The 15,230-nt window shown below is 32.7% G+C and overlaps 1 protein-coding gene across 6 annotated transcripts; it reads left to right on the top strand.

The window, feature by feature from the left end:
- The first annotated feature begins 8,422 nt into the window (after positions 1-8,422).
- On the top strand, positions 8,423-14,772 carry LOC130941288 (zinc finger protein 4-like). Of its 6 annotated transcripts, none has more exons than XR_009070610.1 (6): positions 8,423-9,266; positions 9,370-9,413; positions 10,044-10,977; positions 11,304-11,918; positions 13,321-13,589; positions 13,668-14,772. XR_009070610.1 is itself a non-coding variant. In XM_057869729.1 (3 exons), exon 3 carries the CDS (start codon positions 10,246-10,248, stop codon positions 11,032-11,034), a length of 789 nt encoding a protein of 262 aa, XP_057725712.1. In that variant the 5' UTR covers positions 8,433-9,266; positions 9,370-9,413; positions 10,044-10,245; the 3' UTR covers positions 11,035-11,232. The 6 variants fall into 6 exon arrangements, 4 of the variants coding, with proteins under 4 accessions (XP_057725716.1, XP_057725712.1, XP_057725715.1 ...); XR_009070611.1 differs by having other exon boundaries at positions 8,424-9,266; positions 11,389-11,918; positions 13,668-14,771; XM_057869729.1 differs by lacking the exons at positions 11,304-11,918; positions 13,321-13,589; positions 13,668-14,772 and having other exon boundaries at positions 8,433-9,266; positions 10,044-11,232.
- The last annotated feature ends 458 nt before the right edge of the window (positions 14,773-15,230 follow it).

Raw genomic sequence — 15,230 nt, 5'->3', positions numbered from 1 at the left:
TTCTTTGAGGACGAAAATGTCCGGGAAAAAAAAGGTCAAGGACGAAAATGTCTTTTACTCTTTTGAAGGGTATATTGTTTACATTTTGAATAAAAAGAAAATAATGATATCTAAAAATGTTATTTTTCATGAACCCATATTTCCTTTGGCCAAAAACAATCAATCCACTGGCCCACTCCCCAATTCTTACCAAGTCTATATGTCACAAACACTACTCCTACCATTTCTATTGGGCCCTCTTCTATTGATCCAACAGATTCGCCCAATATCATTCAATCCTTATTAAATTTCATACAAAACCACACACAATCTAATCATTGAAATGATCTCTCGTCTCCTCTATGTAACTCGATTCCCAGCTCCCCCTTTTCTTCATTTCCTCACTCTTCCACCAATGATGGAGTCCAACCAAGTCTCCTCTATTGGGTCACACACACTTTTCCTCTGTGACTCATCATCCACTACCATCCCTCTCCTCCAACTGACGTTTGTAACGATCCAACTTTTAATATATCATAATTGATACTAGCTGTCAGACGCTACTTCATGACTTTTTTTAGAGACTCTAGATCTTATATTAAATATATATATATATATATATATATATATATATATATATATGAGCCTGTAGTGTTAGCCGAAATCGTATATCAAATATATATACAGCGAAATAGGTAATAGTTAAATAGATAATATGTACATAAAGTATAGAAAATACGAAAAATATAGTAATATCATACATATATACTTGAAGGCTCATTTAGTACATTATAGTTCACACCGGACTACATCATTGCTTTTTTATAAAAATATTTATAGGCTCCATATTTATACTAACATGCTTCGACTCACAAGAGTCACCCTAGTCTGGGACCCGTTCAAATTTGTTTTTATAGATATTTACAAAAGCACCTAACTCTTTAAAAGTTTATACAGAACGAGGGCAAAGACTACTACTACTACTACTATTATAACTACTGCTAGTCATTAATCTGTGGCAGCTAAAGAATCACGACAGTGCTGTGTAGAAGTAAAAGAAGTCGCTTTGACCCTCCGGTAATGCTACTGCTACTCGCTAGTCCCAAGGTTGGAGACTCAAAGAAGATCTCGTTGGTTTGTATCTGCAAAATGGAGAAGTAAGGAGGGTAAGAACCTAAGGTTCCCGGCAGGGTACTACACAGGAATCTTAAGGGATTCCATAGCCTAAGTCTAAAACTTCGCGCAGTTAGGTTAGCAAGTCACACAAACAAGTACAAGCACAAGTATATAGCAGAATAGTGAACAAACACAAAGTACAGGAAGTAGAGTTAAATCACAATCACAGATAAATGCAGCAACCAAGTATGATGCATGCCTGGTCCTATGCAGGTCATGAGCTCATGCGTCGGTTGATTACCTGCAACCCAACGTTACCTAAGAACTAGTCCTAGATATGGTTTTCCAATTGTGTCCGTCCGTGCATACGTATCGATGTAGTTATACATACCTCTAGTCTGTGACAACACAAAATCGTCGCAAAACTTGACGTCATAATATACGCACAAAAGAAAAATATGATTTTAGTAGTCAGTGGGTAATGCCTTTCTCCAAACAACTTCAAGCACCTTGGGGTTTACAGTTTCTTTTTCCGCGACACATCTCAACAGAATTTATTTCTAAGGGACTTCTCCTCCCTTCTTTTATAAAAACTTATGCCCGGCTCTTTCTTAAAATATCTCAGCCTTGTCACATATTTTACCATTTTGCCCTTGATATTTTTGTGCATTTTTATTTTTACCCTTTTTGTACCTAACTTCATTTTTCTAGTTTTCTTTAGGCTTTTAGTGATGTTTTCACCACTAGTGTTATTATTTTACCGTTTTACCTTCATATTTTTTTCTAAAAGACCTTCTTACCCTTTATTAAGTTAATTAATAATTTTTTAATTTGACTTTATGCCTAAAATTACTAATATATCCCTAAGTACTCTAATTTTACCGTTTAACCTAATTTAGCGTCAAAATATTACCGGGTTAATCCTAATATTTTTCTATGACCAAATTATCTATAATATTTTTACTTAATACCAATTCTACCTTTAGGAACGTAAAAGATCATTTTATTCTTTATTAATTTATTTACTTATTCTAGTTATCGCTTTTTACCATTTTACTTCTAATTTTTACTAAAGCTTTTATTTAGACTTGAAGCTTTATTGTAATTATAATTTATCCTTGATGACACAAAGTTTAGAATTTTAGTTATCTTTCAATTAAATTATATTTTTAACCCTCTTTTTATCTAAAAATGACCATAACACCCCTTTTACTTTTACACTTTTTTTTATAGAATTAAAATCAGTTTTCTAACCTATTTTTAATCCTTATACATGTGATTTTTATGATCATTTAGTGGCTGAATTTTCAGGAGTGTAATTTTTTATTTTTATATACTTTTAGTGACTTTTAAGGCTTGAAATTTAAACCCCAAGTGCTCCAAATAGTTTCAGTGGTTTCATACAATTTTTAGAGACAAATAAGCTTCATATATCACTCAAATAACAATCCAAAAATAGAGAAGCATCACTGAATTTCCAGAATTAAGAATAAAGCACATAATTACCACAAAGTGGCTCATATGAACACCGAAAACAAGCACAAACATACTCTAACTAATGCTAACCATTACCTCTTATGTCATTTAGTTATTAAACCTTTCACACACTAGAAAATATGCACACAAGGGCCGGAGAACATCTAGTGATGATGCAGCTTCATTTTTGGCCAAAAGTATCGCAAAATATCGAAATTCAACCACATTGAACTCGAATCTCTGTAATTTCTTAGGCGTGCTCCATGGATGCTTCAAGAGGAGTTCTCTATATATGGAGGAGAGTAGAAATTTATCATAGCTACTGTTTTAAAAATAGAAAAGGAAAGGAGAAAGAACAAGAGTTTACCTAACCGAAATTTCGGTATAAACACAAGGATTAGCAAAAAACGGGCAACAGTTTGTACTTGTATGGTTTGAGTCCTTGAAAAACACATGAAGAACAATGGAGAAAGAGTTGAAATATGGGATGGGGCATAGAGAATAGGTGCAAAAGTTTTCTCTCTTTCTCTCTCAAGAATTCGGTCAAAAGAGTGTAAATATGTGTAAAGTATTTTTGTGAATTTTGTGGCCAATGCTTCCTTAAATAAAAAAAAAAATCAAAGTCTTACTAAATTTATGATGATAAAAGTGGCTGAAATTTTCGTTGTCAAGGGTTGCGCTTCAATGAATAAGGGGCATGAAAACGAGGAAGCTTGGTCAGCGCTTGCGTGTCGAGCTTATCCACAGTTAACCGCAGTTAGTTACTCGAGGTTAAAAACACAGCAGAGTGGGGTGAAAGATTGAGATAGTCTCAGCCCAGAGGCTGAGAAGGAGAGACAAGTTACTTGGATGGCAAGTAAGAAGATTTAGGGTCTCTAGGAGTTGTTTGCGGAATACTAGTAAGAAATTTGGTTCGGAGTAAATTTTACCGTGTGGTGAAATAATTATGAATAAGTTTATTCTTAAAAGAGTAAATCATGAATGGACGACTAATATAAATCTTGAGGCACATTTAGTTAGGTAGAAATTATTTTGACCACTGATTCCAAAATATTCGGTTAGACGGTTACTAGAGTTTTTCTCGACGCATGTAAAACCGTCACTAAAAGTGAATTCATGAATAAAAAAGTCTCTAGTGGGAAAAATAAACCAATAGTAAGTTAATATTTATTGTTTACTAGTCAAACTTGACACAGGGGATTAATTACCCTCATAAAGTCAATTTTGACCTTATTAATTGCTTTTTTCTATTTTATTTTTTATTTTTTCTTTAATTTTATTTTTTATTTTTTTATTTTTTTTTACCATTAGACCAGCTTCACTATTTTTTATTGGACCGTGATTTAGAATTTTTCAAAATAAATTTTAACATAACCAAAAAAATCTGTTTACCAAAAACTGAGTTCTTACAACGCTTCTCTTTCTACCGCATCTCCAGCCCTCCACCACCTATCTCTTTGAATATATTTGCAATTTTTCTCTTACTACTCAAATTCTTTCCTATTTTTTTAATTTTTTTCTAAATTCTTTGTCTTCTTTCCATCGTAAATTCATTTCGTCTTAATATTTTGAATTGGAACCAAAGACTTCTCAAGAGGCTCATAAGAGTTTTCATTAGCATACAACCATAAATAAAGAAATTGATGTTTTAGAATTAAATCAGACTTGGGTAATTGTTGATTACCCTCCTAGAGTAAAACTCATCGGATGTAAATGGGTTTTGATAACCACAATTTGATGGTTTATTTTATATTGAAATCAGTAGATTTTATCAATTTTTTTATATTTATTCATTGAAATAGTATGGTTTTATAAATTTTTCTTAAATTGTGCTTAAGATTGAAAACATATTTTTTAGACCTTTAATTTGCTAAATTTAATTCACTTTATTCCCATTCGATGTCTTGATGTGTTTGTTGAGTAATTTCAGGCTTATAAGGCAAGGATGGATTGAAAAATTGAAGAAAAAACATGCAAAAGTGGAGAATTTATGAAGAAATTAAGTTTGGAGCTTTTCAAGTCATGCGTACGCATGAATGTCAAGTTGTGCGTACGTACATTTTAGAAATTCGTAAATTTGTGCGTACGCATGCCTTGTGCGTATGCACGACTATAAACACGTGATTTCGCTTAAGTGAACACGTGGGTCACAATTTCAGGGCTTTCTTGGGCCCAATCTAATTCATTTTTGAAGTATTTGAAACCAAATTCAAGAAGGATGAAGGGGGGAGCTATTAGGGTAGCTTATGAACATATTTTAGGGTAGTTTTCTAGAGAGAGAAGCTCCATCTTCTCTCTAGAATTTAGGGTTTTTAGCTTAGTTTCTTCTTTAATTTCAGATTTTGATCTTGTTCTAGTGTAGTTTACTTTATATTTTCATGCCCTTGTAGTTTGATTCTCTTATTTTTTTCTTGTTAATTTCTCAATTTTGCCACTTTTAGTTTCATGAACCCTTATTAATTTTGATTCTTTTTAATGCAATTTGATGTTTTATGTTTCTTTGATGCTTGTTTTAGTTATTGTTATTATCTTCTTGTAATTGGCAGTTTAGATTTTATTATTCATGCAATTTAACATGATTTTTCTTTTATGCATGCCAAGTATTTGATAAAATGCCTCTTTAGTTTTAGTGTAACTTTTCACACTCTTGACTTGGGATGGAGGACTTAGGTGATCTTGAGTCATTGATGTCCAATATTGGTAATTTAAGATTGTTAGTTGATTTGGCTTCCACTAACGCTAGTCTTTCACTAAGTTAATTAGTGAGTTGGTTAGGATTTGTGGATTGAATTCAATTATGCTTATTTGACTTATCCTCGATATTAAGGTTGACTAAGTAGGATTAACTCTTCATAATTGTCATGTTAGTGGTCAATGACTAGGATAGAAAACCTTGTCTCTCAACCGTTACCAAGACTCTTTTTAGTATTTGAATTTTCTTTCCTTTGTTTTGATTGCCTTTAGTTTAATTCCTTACATGCTCATTTAATTTTTTGCCATTTACATTTCTTGTTTATTTCAACTAAAATCTCAATTTTCTCGTAACCAATAATTGAGAACTTGATTGCAATTCCAAGAGAGAACGATTCGAAATTTAAAACTCCCGGTTATTTGATTTGTTTTGTGACAATCTTTATTTAAACTTTGATTGAGAGTTAGTTATCAGTTTAGACTATACTTACAATGAAATTCTATTGAAAAATTCTAGACCAGCATTAACCAAAGTGCACTACATATGGCTGCCAATCCTATTTTTTATGAGCAGATCAAACACCTGAAAGTTGACTGCCACCTTGTTTGTGAAAAGACTTAGTGAAATTACTTCTCGTTCCTTCCTTCTATCAATTAGCAAACATCTTTATTAAGCTTCTTCCAATTCAGGCATTCCATACAAATTTATCCAAGCTGAATATTTTTAATTTGTTCCATCCTCCAACTTGTGGGTAGGGGTAGCAACTACCCAAATCCGTGGGTACCCACTCCGTTCTTACCCGCTTGAGGGCGGACTATGTAAATTTTTAACGGGACGGGTTTTTGGGCGGGGTAGGGTCGAGTTTAGATTAAACCCGCCTCGATATATATATACTTTTAATATATAATATATGTAATATATATAAAATAATTAGTAAAATAATTAATAATATTGTACTATATTTAAATTTTTACTTTAATTTATGTTATGTATGTAATGATGATTATGTAAATTTTAAAATTTTATTTTATTTGTTGAATTTTAATAATTATAGGGACAGGTAAAGATAGGACAGATACCCACAGAAACGAATTAGAATTTAACATTTTATTACTCGTGAGTAAATACAGAACGAATTCAATGCAAATTATTGTAGGATGGAATAGGATCAGATATGACAAAAATTCGCCCCTGCCCACCCAATTATCACCCCTACTTATGAAGACATATTAAATCTACTATATCGTATATATGGTCCAAAACACTCAAAATGATACACAAGGCCAAACAAAATAAGTTGCACTTCTTATTGTTAAAGTCATAATAAGTAATTACGAGTTAGTAATAATTAATAGTTAATAAATAAATATTTATAAAATTAGTTAATAATATCTTTATATAACTTAATTCTTATATCAAGTAATAACACAACTTCACAAATAATATTATTTTTAATTCTACTCTTTTGTCATAAATTTCAATACTAACGTCTAGCAACTTTAACTCAACAACCCTACTTGATGTTATAGGATTATTTAGTGTAGATGATGTTTGTATCTTCAATGTAGACATGTTAGATATAGCTTGACATGTTCTATACTTAATCCTTTAAATTCGTGATAAAAGTAAACTAATTATGCAAAAATCATCTTGGAATTTGAGAACTTGTATCCTTAATCTTTTTCATAATGTCGCGTTGTCTCGCTTGACGATGGTCTTCAGTGGTGCTTATTTGGGTAAAGTTACTCTTTAACATTTGCTTCTTGCCTCACAAGAGTGATTACTTCTCCTTCGTGGCTTGGCTTGGATTACTTCAGCCTACTCCTCTTCGATAAGTAGATTCCATTGATGATCTTTTTAAGTGGTAATTTATTCACAACTCTCATTTACATATTATTTGGATCAATGGGAAATGAGTAGAAAGTAAATATAATAAAAATAAAATAGATAAAAAAAATTTCCCCCTATTTGATTTACCAAAGAAAATGATAGAAAGAAAAATTTCAATTGTAAAAACATGATATTTTTTCCATTAATTTTTTTTTCCTCTATTGAGAAGAAAATATGAAGAAAACGTGTTTAAAAATTTTGTTTTTTAAATTTATTCTCAACTTCAACTCATTTGATATAATTATAATTTTTTTTTTTTATTTTTTCTCTATTTTCTTTACATCTAAATAGCACGAGAAAATAAGGGTATTTTTAGTTTATGTTTTTATTTTCTGCTCTCAATTTCAATGTTTTTTATTTTTAGAATTTTAAAAGGAAAAAAGAAAAAACAATAAGTATAAATAGAAAATAAGATTAAAGTGCCTGTCCAAAAAATAAATAAAGCAAGGATGTGTGCTTCCATATTGAAAAAGAGCAAATAATATTGGACCTCATGGCCATGATGCTTCCATAATTTTTCATGCGTGGAATAATGGACCATCCCCATTATATATAATCTTTATAAAAATGTAAATGTTATCATGGAGACTCAAGCAAGGGTCATTGAAGCCCCTCCAATCTCTTTCCTATGATGGGTTCCTTGTGTCCACATAACTTCCATGTATATATCCCCTATCATATGAAATTGGATCAAGTTGTTAATAATCCTTTTCACTGAACAGAAAGAATGGTACTATACGTGTTCAAAATCCACTTTGGCTGTATACATATATTCAGTCAATATGGTCCCTACAGGAACAATTTGACTTGGTGCAAATTAAATTTGTTCAACTCTAGAGTTCAAATTTATTCTTGCAATGTAACATTATTTAAATCAAGAGTGGCTAAAAGAAGATTAGTAATAAGGACATGGTTTAGATTCTATGTATCTAGGGGGAGAATAACCTAACAAGCTAGGAAAAATATATTAAGAAAAAGTAAGGTCAATAAGTTCATAAATATAAAACCGGTTGTTGGGAGAGGAAGCAAATGGGGTCTCTTATTTATGTGAGTGGAGTTGTTAAGAACAAACAAAATAATGTCATGGCACAGCATATGAACCATGAATAATATACTGTGTGGCATAAATGGAATCAAATATAACTATGAATAATGCTGCTGACCCTATGGATTATGGAATTATCTAAAAAACACTTTTGAAAGTGGGAGGATAGGGAGAGAGACAGAAAGAGAAAGGTTAAAGGCTACAGAGAATCTTCGGAATGATAAGTCCATTTTCTGTTTGCTTGTTTTTGGCTTCTTTCCATATATAATGCATGATCAAACCAAGTTGTTAGTTTGTTTGAAATTTTATCTGGTATGTAGGGAAAAGCCAATAAGCCATTGACACTTTTTAGACCTACCTATCAGTTTGAACATAATGTGTAATTGTGAAGGTTACAAGTAAATAGAATTGAGAAAGTGTTCTTATTGTATTTGATCATGTGATTGTGAACATGGCTGAAAAGTGTTATATAACTTTATAATGAAAGAAATATTTTGTATATTTATTCTATCTCATATTTTAAGTTTATATATATATATAAGATGTAATTAGAGATATTATATTTCTAATATAAAAAGGTGAACTTATGAAGTTTATGATAGTGATATTCAGAAAGTAATTGCAAATAATTTATTCCAAAGAGAGTACATAATAATGTAGACTACCTACGACATCCAGATTACTTAAGCATATCTGATCATATCCCCTCACACTATAATAATAGCAATTATTTAAGTTATATTGGTATTAATTCATCATTATATCTATTCCATAAGACCATAACCATAACTCCCACGTATGCTTTTTGCCATAAATTAAACATCAATTCCCACCATCTATCTGTCACTTTCTCTTCCCATTTACTACTCCTTTTATATATTTTTATGATTCTTTTTCAAATGCTTCAGAAACATTGGAAACCAAAGGACATGGTTTTGTTTTCTCATGATCAGTGTCATAGTAACAGTGAAGAAAATATATGTCTCCAATTCCAAAGCTGTTTATTACCAAAGGTGATCTCTGAGGCAAGCTGCTTTCACTTGTTCTTGAAAAGAAACTTGCAAGAGGGTACGCTATACTCTCTTTTTACTCTCATGTCTTTACTGAACTTTTGCTTCTGTTGTGCTTCTAGTTTTTCCCTTTTCCTAATTCTTCTTGGTTTTTACATAAGTTGGAATCACTGAAGAATAAAGAAAGCAATGGAAACTCTCCCAAGTAAGCCTGCCTTTGTTGTAGAATATATCTTTGTTTATATAGAATTTGCAGAGATTATAAGGGATTTAATACTTAAATATGGACATGGTGTGCATCTTCCAAGGAATTCAATTCCTTTGCATATAAAATCAGAAGTGATTTCAGAATGATTTGATATCAGATACTAGAATTCAATGTCTTGAATCATTAACAAAACTCAGGCTAACCAGTTTTTCATAGCATGCTTCTTGCTAATTTGTTTCACTCTTTTCATTTGCAAATGATTAGGCAAGATACCAATCATTGGTTAAGGTTCAAGATTCGGTCTAGAAATAGGTCCTAACTGAAGGTGTTACTCTGTATTCTACAATCTGAATTGACTTGCATATGGAACTTGACCTTAAATTCAATCATAAACATTTGCAAACTAGGTGGTTTTGAATGTTCCATATTTAAACTTTTTTGGCCTTGGCAACTTTATCTTTGACAAATCTTAAAAAGATAAGTTAAAAAATGGAAGTGGTGTTCCTGGAAACAAGAGATGCTGAAACCTTGCTTTTCAGGCATGTTCTTTTTGTAATTCACAGAGGAGGATTTATTCTCTCTCTCTCTTTTTTTTTTTTTTCTTGATCACATATAATTCTTTCACAGTATCAGATACCAGCATAAATAACAGAGTCAAGAATTTCCTCAATTTTGATGCAAGCTAAATATGGAGCTGATGGGGATTTCATTGCTTACCAAACTGCAGGAACAAATAAATCTTCCACCACTTGCTTAAAAATGTGTTATTCTGATGATTGATTACTGCATCCATTTGTTAATTAATTTCCAACTTAAGCACTGTTAAATCATGAAAAGAAACATTGATCTTGAAGTTGAAGCCTCTGCCGAACAAGAATCCGAAGTTAGCAGCCAGGTTGCATCCAGTGTCTCTATCCAAGAAGCCTCAGCAGGTCCTTACAGTGACAGCCTCGATAACTCTTTCATCAGGAATCCAATCGCAGTTCATCCTAACTGGGATGCTGCTTCACTTGACTTAACTCTCAACTTCAAGAACAATGAGTTAGGGGCAACAAGAGATTCATTAGGATTCTCATTCTCAACCACTACTAGTGAGAGCAGCAATGACCCTGCCTCTCAGACCACAGAATCCACCGCGCCGCGAAGTTTCTCTTGCACTTACTGCCAGCGCAAGTTTTTCAGCTCTCAAGCTCTTGGTGGACACCAGAATGCTCACAAGAGAGAAAGGACATTGGCAAAAAGGGCCATGAGAATGGGATTTTTCTCTGAGAGATATGCAAGTCTAGCTTCTCTGCCTCTGCATGGTTCTTTCAGGTCTTTCGGAATAAAGGCACATTCTTCGACAATGCACCATGGCTTCTCACCAACAATAATGAGGCCTGCTCCCGAGGTGAAAAGCAATGCAAGATTTGAGCAAGGATATGTTGGCCTTCCAATGTTCTCGGAGGATGATGACTCGGAACTCATGTGGCCAGGTAGTTTTCGCCAGGTCACAGATGCTGGCAAAAATAATCATCGGGAGCTCATACAGACTGGAAATCCAAATTTGAGTTTCAGTAAGGTGAGTCCACCAGAAGAGATAGAGAACTCGACACCAGATTTGACATTGAAACTTTGAGGGTGGTTATTTGGAACTGAACTAGGCTTGAGTTTGTTTTCTATATAATGATATTCTTGTACATAAGGATATGGTTATTTGTGTTCTGTTTGCATTGGTATTTTGCTTTGTATAAGAGCTCTGAGGAGGACAATTTTTGGAGCTTCCATGCTTTTCATATAAATGATGTTTTTCATTTACTGCAATTATTAAGCTTCATCTAAGTTTTCGGTTGCCACTAGTAGCATTTTATGACATCTTTCTGACGCAATGTAACAAACACTTGGCAGACATGTTATAGCATTCGGTTGCATCAGGATTCTACATTGCAAGCCAAAATAAAATGAAATAAAAGAAGCATTTCCAATTATGCAGGAAAAAGACAAACCCCCTGCACTTACATGATGACGTCAGGATATGTTATGCCATCTGAATTCTGAGCCATGCGCCACTCATCCAGCTTTATACGAGACCCTCACTTTCCTTTCTCTTATGACTCTTTAGTCTTCTGCTGCACTACACACACTTGCAGTTCTTGAATCGTGCTTGTAACACATGGCATCCGCCTCTTCTTCATACGCCTATCATGTGTTCTTGAGTTTCAGAGGAGAAGACATTCGCACTGGATTCATCTCTACGCCGCACTCAACAGGAGCGGAATCACAACCTACATTGATGAAAGGCGATCTTATTTCAGATGAACTTCTCAAGGCAATGGAAGAGTCCATGTTTGCAATCACAGTCCTTTCACTTAACTACGCTTCATCCGCATGGTGCTTGGATGAGCTCTGCGAGATCCACATTGTGGCGGTGTTCTACGGAGCCTTCTCATCTGAGGCACTAGAAAGGAACCTTTGAAGAGAGTCAGAAGGTGCTGCTTATTCTGGTTGGCACTCCAAAAATCAGTAAGCTAACTAATTCATGACTTCTTTTGTTATTGCAAATTATGTGCTGTTAGACATGATTTAAGCTTTTGTTTTGTGATGTGAAAATGCTCTGGCTACTGAACAGTGTTAATTGGTAAAGTTTTTGCTTTTTAAAAGTAGTTTAAAAGACAGCTTTTTAAAAGCTGCAGCACTTACGTTTGGTAAAATCAAATTAAAAATGGCTTTTAATAAGTACAAGCACCATAATTATGTTTGGTAAAACAGCTTTTAAAAGTTGAAAAAATTATAATAAACATGTTTATAACAAAAAAAATAAGTTTTTTTCAAATTTTTTAAAATTTTATATAATATTTTAAAATAAAATAATGTTAAAATAAAAAATTCATAATAAACATAAATATAATAAATAAATTCTTCTATTTTTTAACTTTAAAATTTTATATAAGTATCATAAAATTTATATGTAATCCAATGTTAGTACTGGGTACGTCCATTACCCACCTATGTATATTGGCTCACCTTTACAGATCATAAAAAATGGGACACATATCTCAAATAAACTACTCTTATGATTATATATCTATATTTACATATGTATATACATGTTGTTATTATAATTTGGACTAATGCTCATGCAAAAAAAATTTTATGATTGGTTTTCATCAACCTCTTCCCGTTTCAAAGAACAGAAAAAAACAAACAAAGATAATAGATCTACTGAAAAAATACAAAATTGATAGAAGTTCATACCTAATATGTGATAGAGATGTATTTGTGTTGAAATTTGTGAAGATTAGGTTGAAAAATAAAAAATATATGAAGATTGTGTTAGATTTTATGAAGGTTAGGAAGAGAAGTTAGAAATATATGAAGATTTTAATGGCAATATAATAGCGGGAAATATGTGCGAGAAAATGAAAAAAATTTGGTAAGCATAAGCCAGCTTTGAAAAGCTCCCTCCTAGGTGCTTTCAAAAGCACCCCTAACTTTTAAAAGCCGCAAGCACAAGCACTTGAGCTTTTTAATTTACCAAACGCAAAATGACGTGCTTATGCTTTTTAAAAGCACAAGCACCTCCTGAAAAAGCTTTACCAAACCCAGCCTAATATTCTAATATATCTGAAAAAAAAAATATTATCTACTGGATTTATGTATGCAAATTCTGATAAATATAAATGTAAATTATATTGATTTTATGTGTAGATTCTGGTAAATATAAGTGTAAGCAAAAAATGATAAGGGCTAGCAAGTTTTGTGATCTGTAGATCAATTAGTCATTATTAATATTTTTAATAATGTATTATATTTAATAGTATAAAATTACTCACTTTTTTTTTATTGGCCAAATTTTAATAAAAGTGCTGTATTCTAGACTTTCTCTTTAATATTTTTATTGGTTTTTTTGTGTATGAAACTGAAGCAACTTATAGCATCGTTCTACATGATAAGGAACTTTATAAGGCCGCGCTGTGTTGGAGAGATTTAGCTTTCTCAAATATATGCCAGCTAAAGCTCTTCATTTTAGATGATGTGAAAGCTCCCATTCTCAGCAATATTCCAAGTTCATTAAGAGCTTTACATTGGAGAGGTTCTCTAATGGAAACTCTACCCCTTACAGATCAACGCTATGAACTTGTTGAAATTGATCTGTCTTGAAACAACATTGTAAAACTATGGGATGGAGAAAAGGTAGAGCTCTATCGAATGTTATTACATTAACATTTACAACAGAAAAAGTAATTCTCTGATATTCTTTGTTTTGTTCAGCTTCTAGAAAATTTGAAGTACTTAAATCTGTCATCATGCCCCAATCTGAAGCAAACTCCGGATCTTTCTGGGACTCCTAATCTAGAAACACTTGTTGTATTGAATTTACAGAGTAGTGTCAATCTTGAAACACTTGGAGATAAAATGGAGATGAGTTCACTCAAGGAACTAGATCTATGAATGTGCAGTAGTTTGAGAAGGCTCCCAGAATTTGGGAAGTGCATGAAATGGCTATCGATTCTTACTTTGGGTGTTGCAGGCATAGAAGAGCTTAGTAGTGGTCCAAATATTGGAGTTTTATGTTGTCTCTCTAGTCTAACCTCTTTGAACAGTCTGACGACCCTTTACTACAATCTTAGCCGCTTATCTTTGTTGACGTACTTGGATTTATCGTGAAACCGATTTGTAAAGGTTCCAATAAGTATCCATGAACTTCCCCGGCTTACACGTCTGCAGCTAAATCGTTGCCATAATATGGAGGTTTTGCGAGAACTTCCATCAAGTCCAAGAGAATTAGATGCATCATGTTGTGAATCACTAGATGCATCCTACGTCAAAGATGTGCCATGTCTTTGTAGAATCAGCTAGGCAATATGGTGATGTCTTACAAGTGTTGACCATCAAGAACAAGGTAACGTTGTATCAGTTCGATTCCTATTACATGATCGAACACGCGGTAAACTACAGCCTTTAGTGATCTGCAACGGTAAAGAATTCATCAAACCGGAGTTTATTTCAAGTGTTTTGTAGAGTTTCTCCGCATTTGTTCATTGTCTATTTTAGTAGCCTGTTATGCCAAGAGAATCGCTTCCAAATGTTATTTCCCGGAGATATGGAGCACGTTGGGTGTGTAAGATTTCAAGAAAAGAAATGTATGAACTTGGTATCATGTGTAAATTGTCGAGGCTATAGTGAGGATTTGACTTAAAGTTTGCAGTGGGCTAACCAACTTATAAAAAGTTGAAGTTCACTCTGGATAAGGCAAACTTTTTAAAAAGAGGGATGTTAGGCGGCAGCAAATTTTGTGATTTGTAATGATTAATTAGTTATTATTAGTGTTTTTAATGGTGTGAGATTTTATCTAATGGTGTGGGATTACTCACTCTTCTTTTGCTGGTTAAGCGCTGACAAAATTTTAATAACAGTGTTGGCTCCTTAAACTTTCTCTTTTAATAAGAGAAAAGAATAAATAGGTCCCTGACATTTTGTCTCGCAAACATTTTTCTCTTTGACCATTTGAAAATACTTTTAAGTGTCTCACCTCGTTAAAATTGGACAGATTAGTCCTTAGTACAAATGTTTCCACTAAATCCAATTTTTAAGGAGAGACTAATCTGTCCAACTTTTAAAGAGATGAAGGGCTTAAGTATTTTCAAATGATGAGAGACTAAAATATCCACGGAGTAAATAGTCAGGATCTATAGTCAGAGATCTATTTATCTTTTCTTTTTAAAAACAATGAGATTGACCGGGCAAACTCATCTAAAATATCAAAAAAGCATTTCAAAAATTAAAGTCTAATAATCTTTTTTTGAAAAAATAATGATTTTTTTTAATTTATAA

The sequence above is a fragment of the Arachis stenosperma genome, chromosome 7 (genome assembly GCF_014773155.1).
Source record: "Arachis stenosperma cultivar V10309 chromosome 7, arast.V10309.gnm1.PFL2, whole genome shotgun sequence".
NCBI classification, from domain to species: domain Eukaryota; kingdom Viridiplantae; phylum Streptophyta; class Magnoliopsida; order Fabales; family Fabaceae; genus Arachis; species Arachis stenosperma.
This window is presented reverse-complemented; position numbering and strand designations above follow the sequence as displayed.

Excerpts from the sequence above, each read along its gene's own strand:
- LOC130941288 (XM_057869733.1), top strand. The coding sequence starts at position 10,246 with ATGAAAAGAAACATTGATCTTGAAGTTGAAGCCTCTGCCGAACAAGAA.